General features: G+C 43.7%; 1 protein-coding gene across 1 annotated transcript in view; it reads right to left on the bottom strand.

Moving 5' to 3' along the window:
- CFAP299 (cilia and flagella associated protein 299) overlaps nt 1-14,045 on the bottom strand; it is a 534,176-nt gene that overhangs the window by 3,530 nt on the left and 516,601 nt on the right. The window contains exon 5 of the mRNA XM_006269523.3: nt 2,572-2,701. Within this exon, the coding sequence (XP_006269585.1) occupies nt 2,572-2,701 (130 nt within the window). The remainder of the gene's footprint in view (nt 1-2,571; nt 2,702-14,045) is intronic.

Genomic DNA, 14,045 nt, shown 5'->3' with positions numbered 1-14,045 from the left:
AAGTACACACACAAAGTAGTAATTTTTAAGCATGTGTGAATGTATGCACATGCACACACACACAAACGCATGCACAGATTTTATTCCATATTAGATATTTTGTTTGATAGGTAGCCTAAATTCAGTATCAATCAATCAATTTGTCTTTATGCTTTATGTAGACAATTAAAGTAAGATCCATTTGTATTATGGCTCTATAAAACATAATACAAGAGCAGGAAGCATTTGCCTGGATTTACCTTTTGGATTTCAGACAGATCAACTGGGTCAACATTTTCAAGCTCAACTACTTGCAGTCATGTACAGAAAACCATGTATAAGTACAGAAATTAATGCCCTGTCTTTCAGAGGTGCTGAACTGCTAACCTTCTCATTGTTTTCACACAAATAATAACAACATCACAACTACTGTAGATCCAGACTCTGAGATCTTGTTTGTTTGACAGGGTGTGGGATCGTGACCTGCTCTCTGAGTGCTTCTGTACAGGGACCCTGCTACACAGCGTTGGCAGGGAGGCAGACTGCAGAAAGACACAGGAGTTTGTGATTTTAACTGACCAAGCATTGTGGATTTGGTGATGACAGTTTAACTTGCCAGACTCTCAGATTTTATGACACTGACATATTGCACCTCTTGTTCAGAAGGAATGTCGCAAAAAAATGTTCTTACCCATGATGAGGTACCCACTTCAGAAATGAAAATTTCATTTTTAACTGGGGACCAATTGGGACCCAGAAAACCAAGTCATATATTACTTACAATTTTAACTAGGAGCAACTCTTCATATTGCCACATTCTTGTGATATTCTCTGGGCAAAATACCCTATAACCCTTCCCACACTTAAACTGATCTATCCCATAATCTGTCACTCCTCCAATCCTTTAGTCATCCCATATCCAAATCTACCAGCCCTTCTAGAATCTCTTAGTTCCTACCTACGTCCCATTGGGTGCATCTGCACATGCATTTTAATGCACATTAGCCTATTTTAATGTACATTAAAGCATCACTAAAATGTGCTATTTAGTTAATGTGTATTAATATAGGCTAATGCGCATTAAGCATCACTTAAAATCCATGGGCACCTATACACAAGCATGGAAGCTGCTCCAATGTGCTAGAATTCCAGTGTGTTGGAGCAGACTCAATTAATCAAGTCTGCTGAAGTGTAGCAATTGCTGTGGTCCATCAGCCTCCTGCATCTCATGCATCAGTGTCCCCGCACTTAAAAACAGCAGCAGGGGGAGCCTGAACTAAAGCTCATCAAACAAGCTTTAGTTCAAGCACCCTCATCGCCATTTTTAAGTGTGGGGACACTGATACACAAGACGCGTCGGTGCTTTAATTAGGGAGACTCTTGGAGCCGCTCTAATTAAAGCACACCCCACCCCCCCAGCATGTGTAAAAGTTCCCCATGCTCTTTAGTAAATGTACATTAAAACAAGCTAATGCACATTTCCCAAGTACCTCGCAATGGAGGTACTAGATTTATTGTGCATTAACTAAAGTGCATTAACTAAAGCACACCCATTCAGTCCCATTAGGTGTCCTCTGACTCAGCACTTCACTCAGACTCCTCTGGAGGCAGCAGCATTAGGCTGGAGACTGACCTGAGGCCTATGCTAGCTGGAATGGAAACAGACAGATCCTGTAGTCTCTGACTATAGGGGGCTTGGGTGGATGGAAGGCCTTTGGTGGTAGATGGAGTGATAAATTGGGAAATGGGTACCTTGGTTCACAGAGTAAATAGACCTCCCCTGATAATTTGGGGCCTCCACAGCTGGTGTGTGGGACTGCCTTGTAGGGGTTTGAGGCTCCTTCCCAACAACTGCCCTTTCAGCTATGGGCTCAGGCAAGGAAAGAAGGCATTAGTCAGAGAGAAGACAGTTGTACAGTTTTCACTCAGTGTAGAAGCAGGAGTTTGGGCTAAGCTTCTTTTCATCTCCTCATGTGATGCTGAAGTGCTGGACAGAAAGGCAAGAAGACAGGGAGATTTATGTGTTGCTTTTCCAAGCAGAGATTGAGGTAGATGTGGGGAGAATACAAGATGGGAGGTTCTCTTGAAGTTGCCGTAGCCATATAAATAGCTAAAGGGGACTGCATATTTTAGTGGACAGACCAGATTTTAGGACGTTTAAGTAGAGTTACAAAACAATTTTTTGCTACTTCTTCAATTCCAATTTACACCCCTGCACTACTATGCTTAGGGCTGGTAAGGGAACATTACCTAGCAAGCATGTATGTGAGAGTGTGAATCTGTAAGCCTCTCATTCCAGCTTCCTTCTGAAGAAGGGGTCTTGCTGCATAGTCCTATTGGTCTTTTTATAGCTTTCTTCACAAAAGCAGAGGCTAGACACTTGCAGTTATAAATGAGGCTTGGTCAGTTTTATTCTTCACAGGGCGCAGAGGCAAGCTGTGCTAATAAAAAAAGACTATTACTTAGAGAGCAGGAGTGAATATTAAATAGAAGACGCGTACTTATACACAGGAAGTTTGCAACTGGACTTCAACAGAGTTAGAATCAAGTGGCCTTGCATAAAGGAAACTTTAAACATTGAAAAAAAATTACCTTAGGATCCACATTTATTATTTTCCTGTCACATTTATTCTTGAAGAGCAATCCACAGGCATTTTCTGCAATCACTTGGTAATTTGGGCTGGAATTTGAAGTGCTGATATTTCTATCCCAGTTATAAAAGCTGTGAAAAAGTAAAACAGAAACATTATAGCGTTAATGGATGTCATCCTTCCAAATGAAAGGCCAGATTCCAACCAATGCCAAAATGTTCTGTCTTCCATGAATACCCACACTGAAACCAGGGAGATCCACTGGGAGGTGGCGGCTATAGCAAGATCATCAGAAACTGATCCTATATGTTTGTTTTGAAAGGGGGAAAGAGGGGAGGGGGTAAGAACGAATTAAATATTCATTTCTGAAGTGGGTACCTCATCATGGGTAAGAACATTTTTTTGCGACATTCCTTCTGAACAAGAGGTGCAATATGTCAGTGTCATAAAATCTGAGAGTCTGGCAAGTTAAACTGTCATCACCAAATCCACAATGCTTGGTCAGTTAAAATCACAAACTCCTGTGTCTTTCTGCAGTCTGCCTCCCTGCCAACACTGTGTAGCAGGGTCCCTGTACAGAAGCACTCAGAGAGCAGGTCACGATCCCACACCCTGTCAAACAAACAAGAGCTTAGAGTCTGAAACTACAGTAGTTGTGATGTTGTTATTATTTGTGTGAAGGGGGACGGGGAGAACCTGTGGTAAACTAAGGCCTCCTACAGGCACTCTCCTGGGAAAGTCACTGCTATTCAGACTTCTTCTCCCAGAGTAAAAAAACCTCTGACGTGTTTTAGTTCAAAAGCGTACTGCTGCTATTTTTTTAGCACTGATGCACATTTCACCGTTTATACAATTGCATGCACCACAGTGCCAGGTGCTTTTAAAAATGCCCCGTGCTACAGCGCAAGCATGTGTACAAACGCCCAGGGAGGCTGTAGGGCAGGTTGACATGTATGCTAAGCTTCCTCCTATTTCCACCCCTTTCCCCCATCGCACTTCCCTGCCAGCTGCACAGTGCCAGCACTGCAAGCCCTCCAGTTTTCAGGGTCTTAGCATTTGACTGATGTACACATGGTTCTGGACAAATTTCTCAACCAGGACAGCAAAACAGGGAAAATTTTCCCAGATTATTTGAATGTGTCTACACAGCCTAAAGTTGGGGCCTTGGGGTACTAGCATACTAAGTATTACTGCTGTGAAAAGCTTCAGGGACAGGGTTACAACTACTGAGTAGCGGCAGAGCTTTAAAACTACTAATGTGACAGAAACAGCTCTGCAGACCACCTCAAAGTGCCCCATGGACCATCACAGATCTGTGGACCACAAGTGAGAACCAAGAATTTTCCCTGTGTACCTCACTGTCACTTTTTATTAAATTGTTGCTTTCTTTTTCTCTTTTTAATGTATCTTTGGTGGTAGTGAGCTCTCATGTGGCTTCTTCTGCGCCAAACAGATAGATAGCAAGTAAGAAAAGTGCGTAACAGAAAATCAGTGGACAAGATGAGAAACACAGGCTGGAAAACAAACCCAGCTCACTGAAGAGCCATATGTTTCAACTGGGGCTAAGTTCTAGAGCTAAATATTCTCTGGGTGTGTCTACACGTGTATTTACAATGGCTTAAATTTACTGTGCAGTAGGTTACTGCACAGTACTGTAAGCAGGAATAGGCTGGCATCTACATGTGCAGATGACCTGGGACTAAATTTAGTCCCAGGTCAGAACAGCCTGCCAGGTGGCCCTGTGGCCACTGGGGGGGAGCTCCAGCCTCTGGCCACATGGCTGCCAGCCCTTGGGACTAACTTTAGTCCCAAGTTGAAGCCAGAGCCAGCTGGCAGCACTTGGGACTAACTTTAGACCTAAGTTGAAGCCAGGAGAGATGGCCATCTAGGCCCCCCATCTGGCACCCACGCAGCAGCCATTGCATGGAGTGGGTGCATTGCGGTTTGGCAGGGTGCCATACGCTGTCTAGGACTTGCGGTGGCTCCACCTGTCAGCTAGAGCTGGGAACCACTCAGCCCCAGCAGCCCCAGGTCCCAGACAGCACACAGTGCCTTGCCTAGCCATGGTGCACCTGCACCCTGGGGTAGCTTCTATGCGGGTGCCAGGTGGAGGGGGGGGGGCAATCCCCGTTGACCCCCACTGCCTTGTGCTGTGTGGGGGGCTCTTCTACGAGCCCCCAGAGGCCCTGATCACCATTGGTGCAGCCAGTGAGTGTGGGGCTTTCTTTTTTTTTTTAAGTGCCGGGAGGCTGGGGCTGGGTGGGGGTGGGCCCGGGCAGGGTAGTCATGGGGGCTTCTCCCTCAGCTCCCCCTGCCCAGGGAGAGGCAGACACAGCCAGAGGTGCCACAGGAGAACCTGCAGCCACCTGGCTGTGCCTGCCTCTCCCCGGCCAATCCGAATCCCCATATCAGCGATGAAACTGTGTTGAAACTCTGAAACAGATTCGGCCAAATCGAAATGGAACAGTGATCTGAAACACCGGAACAAATCACTGTCCCTTTGAAATGGCTGAATCTGAAATGGAAATGAAACATAGCCATTTCACACAGCCCTACTAAACAGGCCCAAAAAATATACCCAGAATCCCTCTGTCACCTCCGCAGCCTGTTGCTTACAAGTAATGTGGCTCTGCCCCCCACATGAAGTCAGACCAGGTTTCCCATGAGGATCGGCATATAAATTTTTGGAAGATCCCAGGACTCATGACAAGAACACTCAGCTCCAGTCTTGAGTGGGGGCTAACTAGCATGTGGATCCTTCGTGGGTAGTATCTAGAGTACACGCACATACTGAGCAGTTCTTAGCTGTGTGGTCACCGTGACTTGAAACACTGTTGATTCTGCTTGGACCCAGCCTAATGAACTATATGGTAAATCATAAGCCTTTTGACTTTGGACTAATATTATGCAAATATGAAAGTGCTGCTTTAAAGTGAATCTATAGAGTACCTATGCTAAAATTTACAGCAGTTTCAAAAAGGTTAAATACGTCAATTCTGGACGAAGTAAGTCTATGGATACTGTATGCAAATTATAGTATGTTTATTTCAAAGTCAGTGGGTGTGTCTACACATTTGTTAATCCACCATAATTACAGCACATTAAGTTTAGTATCTGTAATGACAGGTACTACCTTAATGCACTCTAATTGGCTCTACTGGCTATTAGTGCAGATTAATTTTTTTTGCAGTCCTACTGCGTATTAAATCTACTGCGCATTAGCATGGGCTTTGCCTGTCATGCTAATGTACAGTAGAATTAGTCTTCTGCACATTAAGCATCTTGTGTAAATGTGCCCAGTGTTTTTAAATTTGGTTCTCACTTACATGTGCTCAGATGGAGCAGAATCTGATGTTGGGGCAGTGCGGGGGAAGGGGGTGATGGAAGGGGCAGCAGCTGCAGGCAGAAGAAGTTGAAGGGGCAGAGGGCAAGGGGCCTACTTGCCCCTCAGATTTATTTTCCCTGCTGTAGCAGTGGGAAAGGGAAAAATTCAAGTGAAACCTCTAATAATTAGATTTTTTACCTGGAAAATTATAACAACTTTATAAATTTTCCATATATAGAAGCTAATTGTTGGGGGACCATCTTATATTCAAGTAAATATGTTGCATATCAGCCACCACAAAGGTAGAACTTGTTATCTATGTAATGAATATGATGTATTAATGATAAATATTAATGATACATTCACTTCACTATTTTGCCCATCAAAATACTATTAGAAAGGTTAATATCTCACATCGACTATGAACTCAGTTATTCATAGCAAATAGTTTTTCAGCTAAATTTAGTGCTTTTTTCTGTTTCCATCTTGTCCAACAAAGAGATTGCAGTTTCCACAATATGAACACAGTTCACATTTATTTAAACACTTGTTTTCAGCCAGGATATTTCAGGCTCAGATTGCTTGAGAACTGCCCACTGTGACACAGCTGAGTATACCTGCACATTCCTATTTGACTGATTACCTAAGTAACACATTGTTATTTGTGTTTTCAGATTGGGTGACTATCTTCTATTTTAAAAAAGCTGGAGAGAAGAAAGAAACCACTTTGGTTTTGATTCTTTCAGTATAGGTACCATGAGTTAAAAGATGAGGGAAATACAGGAAATGTTTAAGATTATGGTCTCTTGTCTTTCATAAGACTCTCATCTTTTGGGTGGACATGTAGACTCCTGGTTTAAAATGCACTGGTGTAACTAGGGTAAGGTGACTGAGGTAGCCATCCTGAGTGCTGACTTAGGGGGAGGGAAGGAATGGCTACTGCCATAGTCATGTGATTGTGTCAAAGGTGTAGTGGCAACTGGAAGTCACTGCTGCCCCTGTTTGTGGCAGCTACCCCTGATGCCTGGACACATCATTACACCTTTGTTAAAATGTGCCTTGCTCCTTTTTCAACTTAGACTGCAAAATGTTGGGCCTGATTCTCAGTTACATTGCTTGGTCATCAGAGCCGACCTGAGCAAAGTGCGGGGCCTGGGACAAGTCAGCCCATGTGGGGACCCACCACTGCTCTGATTCCATGCACCCAAAGAAGCTGCCGCCACCATCTGCAATGGCAGTGTCAGCGGTGGGGGGTGGGGGTGTGTAGCAAGTGGCTGGATGTGAAGCCGGTGGCAGTGGCACAGAGTCACCGCAGCCACTCTGCCCAGCTCTGCAGGGCCCCCCAAAGTGTGGGGCCCAGGGTAGTCACCCTGATTCGCACCCCCCCCCCCCCCGGGACAGCCCTGTTGGTCATATGAATGATCCTTAAAATGGCAGTAAATAGAATGTGGACTTTACACCTGAATGTACAAACCTACAAAAGACATCTCATGGAAGTTTGCCACTGAAATCAACTAGACCAGGATTTCACCAAAACAATCTAAAATGGGACCACTGAGAATATGCTTTTGAGGACTCTACAAATAGAAGGTGCACCTGGATCTTTAGTGTACCTTACTCACAGAAACCTCCACAGAAAATGAATACAGACAAGACTGCAAGTGTGATCAAATCAAATCAACCTTAATATCTGCTTAGCTTCGATTAAGTTAATTAATTATCTACCTATGATTATCGAATGCTCCTTGGTGGTCATTTTAAGTATTATGGGAAGTAAAACTTGTTGTATGTGTTGTTTAAAACTTAAAAAAATGAGAATATGCATTTTTGATGGACTGTTTAATGAAAATGTGTTTTCTTTGTTCACTTTTCTCTACCCATCTGCATTGCTTTATTCCCACAGATTTGTTTTATTCCACCATGCTGTAATTCAGTACCTAGACCATCATACAAGTGAAGATGGCTTAACCGGAAACCCATTACCAGGTAAAACAGGAGTTGCCCTCCATTACTTCTGGGGAAAAAAACCAGTGTCCTGCTGTGAAGATTTCTCCATGATCATTAAAAAGAAATTAGTCTTCTGAGGGAGGAAACAGTTAATTAGCTTCAGGATAATGGTTTCCTGCACTTTGCTAAGCTCTCTAGTATGTGCAATGTGCCAGAATGTCTATAAGATTCCAGCCATGCTCCTGAAAGCCTTCATTTTTAAAGATAAAGGGAGTCCACAATAACAAATGAATAAAGGATGAGGATTTAATTCAAGATTTCATGCATATACTGCATATTATATATACACAGTAAATTAGAGTACAATCTGTTCTACAATTTGAATTCGTTTTTACCATTTGCTAAATTCCTAGATAAATGAGCCTGGAAATTCACCTGTGGTGTTAAACCTGAATCTAATCCAATTCTGTAACAGAGCAGAAATCCCTCTTTCTAGTTTACAAACTGTTTATTAGGACTGTCCAAGTAGGCAGCTATTTGATCTCGCTTTGGATCCGTCTGCTTTGGATGCCAGTGATCCGATCTGGAGCTCCAGACCACGTTCCCGCTTCAATCTGGCTGAAGCGGCTCCAAGGCTTCAAAGCCACCTCAGCGATCTGGCCATAGGGTATAATGGGGAATCAATGAAGTATCTATCAATCACATTGTTGTTTTTTGTCTGATTTGGATGAAACTTGCAGGGATGTTAGCTTCTGCTGAGAGCATAAAGCCACCAAGTGTCAAGAAGATTGGTGCAGGGGTTTGGGGGGAAATTAAGCTTAAATTCTTGAAAGCAAAACTCATGTCATGTGTATGCATTACACCACATGGGAGTGAAAACTGCAGGGGTGGTAGCCCCTGGTGAGGCCACAAAGCCTGCCAAGTTTCAAGAAGATAGGTGCAGGGGTTTGGGGGGAACTGCATCTCAAGCAGCTGACAGGCAAAACTCATGACTCGTAATGACCTTAATTAGCAAGGATTAACATCTACAAAACCACAGCTAAGGAGAGGAAATAATCAATAATCAATTACAGACTGCCCCAAGACAGACAGTTAGTTGCACAAGCACCTATGTCACAAGTTTTGCCTGTCAGCAGCCAGAGGTGCAGGGCCCCAGAACCCAGAAGCCCTGCACATATCTCCTTGACAGCTGGCAGGCTTCGTGACCTCAGCAGGGGCCACCACCCCTGCAGCTTTCACCTTGCTGCGCCTTAACACACACAGGGTCACCTAAGTCACAAGTTTTGCTTGTCAGCAGCTTGAGGTGCAGTTCCCCCCAAACCCCTGCACCTAGCTTCTTGAAACTTGGCAGGCTTTGTGGCCTCACCAGGGGCTACCATCCCTGCAGTTTTCACCCCCATGTGATATAACGCATACATGTGACATGAGTTTTGCTTTCAAGAATTTGGGGGTCAGTTCCGCCCAAACCCCTAAACTGATCTTCTTGAAACTTGGCAGGTTTCATGCTCTCAGCAGAAGCTACTATCCCTGCAAGTTTCATTCAAATCAGACAAAAAACAACAAAGTTATAGATATTTCATTGATTCCCCATTATACCCTATGGCCGGATCTCCAAGGCAGTTCCAAAGCTTTTCCAAAGTAGTTTGGAAGCTCGGAAACCCTAACAAATCCAGCACTTTGATCTGGACCTGCTGCTTCAGATGCCGAAGTGTCCAAAGCTTCTCTGGATCCGAAGCACAGTCCAAAGCCTTGCAGAGCTCTACCGTATATTATATCCAAAGATGTAGCCTGTAGGAATTCTTGATCCTGTATTCCTTGTTTTCACTTTGCATTTTGGATGTGGAAGAAGTGCAGAATCAAATCTGACATTTCAATTTAAAAATCAACGAGTGGCTGTGTGGTAATTATTGTAAAAATGTTGATGTTGTAAGGGCAGGAGCTGCATTTAACAGAGTAGAAAGGGAAATTTCAGTCAGTGAGTTATCCCTTTCCTCTCCAGTTTGATTACAAGAAAGATGAGAAGAAGTGGCTAGCTAGTGAATGAACAATAAGTTTGAGGAACAGGCTTGCAGTGAAGAATATGGAGGAGAAACAGGAAGAAACAGAAGATGATATGGCATGGCATGGAAGAAGCAATGAGCAGCTAGCTGACAAGAGTAGGAGAGGACACAGTAGAAATAGTCAGGGTTGAAGCCAAAGGCAGAATGAGGATCATAAACAGGAGACTTGAGGGAAAACAGAAGGCAGAATGATCTGCAGACAGGCAAAATGAAAGGGAGACGACCTGAGGTTTTACCAATCCTAAGGGGAGACAAATTTATATGACTGGAGTCTTCCTGTAAAGAAAAAACAGCAGGCCTGTCACCAGATCTGATCCAGAAAATAGAAGAGTGTGCTGTCTGCCAAAAGCTAAAACATGAGATATGAAACTGAGGCTATTAAGAATACTAAAGAAAGCGTGGAATAGTTCAGTAGTTGATCTTCATGTTTGGACAAATAGCATGACCGTATTCCTGCTGGAACAGATCAGCAATGACAATACCAATGGGAGCTCAAGTGATCTTCAGTAGAATTCTTCTGATGCCTAGAGAAGAAAGTTGAAATTGTGAGAAGATAATGAAGACTGAACAATTGGTGCCATGGGAAAAAATGGATGTTCAACTACTGGAAAGTATTCACAGAAAGAGGACTCTTTTCAATGCACATTCATCATCTGAGTACCTGAGATCCTAGCTTTCTGAGATCAAGACTGGCACAACTGATTAGAAGTGCTTAAATAGAGAAATGACAGGAGACATTTAGGAGAGGCATAAGTAATCACCACACTGTATTTTAGGATACAGAAAGAGCAGAATCAGGTAAATGAGGATATGGCAATACATAAGGAAATAATGGTAAGTAGGAGACCAGCTACATGTGCAAAGTAGCTGTCATGTAATAAAAAGTTCCAACCAGCCATAATGTTAGACCTCAAAAATGTGTATTAACTTTACAGCTAGTTGCTATTGAGCTTTAATTTGCACCTGTAGCAGGGTCTCCCTTGTGGCTGGGAGCCCCATCGGCTGACATGGCTCCCAGCTGCAGGTGCACACCATGCCCAGTATAAACCCCCAGGCCCTGGGTATCACAGCTGCCATGATCCCTAGGGCTCTGGGGTGCGTGAAATCCTGGGGCCAGAGGATTGCCACAAAGTGATCTCCCCCACTCCAGGGGTACGGGAATCCCCAGGGCCAGAGGATTGCTGCAGCGGCTATTCCCCCTGCCCTTGGTGTGATCTTTCAGTCCTGGGGGTTTCTTGCACTCCTGGGGTGGGGAGATCACTGCACCGGCAATAAGGCGCAATGGAATCTAATGTGCAATCCCACAGTTGCACCTCTTGCTACCCACGTGTGGTATGACTGGAGGCATGATTGTGTGAATATTATTTTAGATCCCATCGTGCCTTTGCCTGCATATGTAGAGGGGGCCTAAGAGTCTAAAATCCATTAGACTAACAAAAGTGCTGCTACTTCAACTTAAACTGTGAGGGTATTATCGAAGAGCTAGTCATAGAAAATAAGTCTGGATTGAACTACGGTAAATTGTTCCAGTGTAAAAAAATGAAAAGATAAATAAAAGAAGATCACCAATGAAAGTTCTTGAGTGAGGAAGGACCAACACCAAACTAAAGCATTAGGAGCCAACACTTTTTAGCAGGTGTGGCACAAATTAGGCTGGTACCCTTCCCAAATGCCACTCTGAACCCACCTCTCCTGCGCAATCTGTTGCTCTGCTTTCTGTTCCATGTCCTGTGCTCCCTGCCAAATTTGATTTCTACTTCCTGCCCTATCTGTCATTGTATTGCCTGTTCCTTCTGCAATCTGCCATGTGCCACACAGAGAGGCTGCCTGTACCACTTGTAATGACACATGAACTAAGGTTAGTGAAGTTTGAACTAGTTAGTGAAGCCAACTAGAGTGAGAACCTTGGAATTTCAGTTAAGGCTGCAAAAGCAATATAAAAGTTGTATCCTGAGAGAGGAGGAAAACCTTGTAGGGAAGGGAGATAAAACTGTTTTAGAAGACAAGAAATGTAGAGATAAAAGAGTTGCCAAAATTCAAGCTGAGTTAGACTTTGTTAAAGCTATATAAACAAAAAGAGGACCATGGAGGAAAAAGATGTGTGACTGCTATGCAGTGAGGATGAGGTAGAGTTTAACGATAATTTACTTATGAATTGAAAACTATGTGCAACAGTAGCTGCACTTTTCAGTAATGAGGATGTTGTTAACCATAGGAACAAAACAGGACAGGTAATGGAAATGAGAGCAGGAAAATAAGAATTGTTACAGCAGAGGCTGACACAAAATTCAAACAGCTTAATTCACCCAAGTTGGGGTGACAGCATAAGCTCCATCTCAGGTTACTAATAGAACAGGCTCATGAATTTTCAGGTCCAGTAGCAAATATTTTTAAATAAATCAATCAGCTTAGGGATGGCACTTTATTATTATGAAATAGAAAATGTAGTACCTGTACAGAAGAATGGGACAAAAATGTGATTTGGCCAATTATTGACCTGCTTGTCTGACCTCAGGTGTATGCAAAGTTTTAGAACAAATTTTGAAGGAAAAAATAAAGGCATGGAGATAAACAGTAACAGAATAAAATGCACCATGGGTTTATCAAAGATAGATTTTCCAAACTAATCCACTAGCTTTTCTCAATAAGATAACTGATTTTCTAGACAAGGGACATATTATAGGTCTGATCCGTATGAACACTAATAAAGCACTTGATAAAGTACCACATAAAATTATTAGTTAAGACAAGGAAGAGGGCTTATGGCTAGAAACTGGTTTGCTTTTGGGAATTGGCTTGTAGGCAAAGTAGATATGTATTCAGGGCCATCCCTAGCGGGGAGAGAATTGGGGTGACTGCCCCAGGCCCTGTGTTTGGGGGGGCCCCATGGAGTGGGGCAGAGCACAAGCAGTATGGAGCTGGGCAGAGTGGTGGCTCCACATCCAGCTGCTCACTACCCCCCGATCCTGCCACTGATGCTGCTGCTGCTGATGGTGGTGGCAGCTTCTTCGGGTTCAGGACCCAGATGGGGGTAGGGGTGGGACTCTGCATGGGCTGATTTGCCCCGGGTCCCGCACCCTGCTTGGGTCAGCTCTGTATGTATTAGAAAAATGGTCCAGGGCAATAGGCAAGTGTTAATTGATTTCTAAAAAGACTGTTTGTGAAAGTTTCCTCAAGGGCCACTGTGTCTTACATGCAAGCAGCAAGCAGACACACAGGCTGGGAAATTAAAGACATGTACCACACTGTTTCATAACATGAGATAAAGTGGCACCAGGTCACAGTGCCTAGCTACAGAACCCTTGGGATTTCCGGTTATGGGGAACAGACCAAATTAGGAGGACAAAGTCTAAATTAGGATGTGCACATGTGATGGGTTTGTGAAACAAAGAAATATACTGACAGGACAGAATGTGAATAGTATGACAATCACAGAGAGACCAATCAGCAATGCCCAAAGATGAAGAGTCATCACAGAGGGGAAAAGATACAAAAGGAATGATTTCAGAGCAGCAAAGGCTCTCCAAGAGGGGAACCCGAGGCCGCCATGGACAGAGGGCACACCACCAGCCTGTCTCACCCACCCCACTGGGAGGGGGGGGTAGGCCTTAGCTTCTGACCTCCAGGCTGCTGACATCTGAAATTCAAGAGAGAACCTCAGAGTGAAGCTTGCATACTGGCCAGACATATCTTGACTCTGTGCAGCTCTAGAACTGGTGGATATAGAATTGTTTGCATTCTTATCTGCTACCACTGTGTATCAATAAAATTTGCCTATTATTGAATGGAGAGGTTGTGGTTAGTCTGAGGGTTTGGGTCTGCTCAGAACAAGATATCTGGGTCATAAATCCAGTGCTAACAAAAGTGCTAACAAAAGTGATTAGTACAAATCAAAGTGATTAGTACAAATACTGTGAAGGCAGTAAAGAACTGGCTACAATGAAGACAACAATGGGTAGTGTTGAAACGGCGATTTTTTGGGAACAGGAAAGTTTCTAGCAGACTGATCTTGGGACAGACGTTAATTAATATCATAGTTTCATTAACGTTCCTCCACAAAGAAGAAATGTCCTCTGTCAAATGATCAGGGGATTGGAGATCCTGGTATTTGAGAGGAGACTAAGTGATCCAGGTTTCTATAAC

The sequence above is a fragment of the Alligator mississippiensis genome, chromosome 2 (genome assembly GCF_030867095.1).
Source record: "Alligator mississippiensis isolate rAllMis1 chromosome 2, rAllMis1, whole genome shotgun sequence".
NCBI classification, from domain to species: domain Eukaryota; kingdom Metazoa; phylum Chordata; order Crocodylia; family Alligatoridae; genus Alligator; species Alligator mississippiensis.
This window is presented reverse-complemented; position numbering and strand designations above follow the sequence as displayed.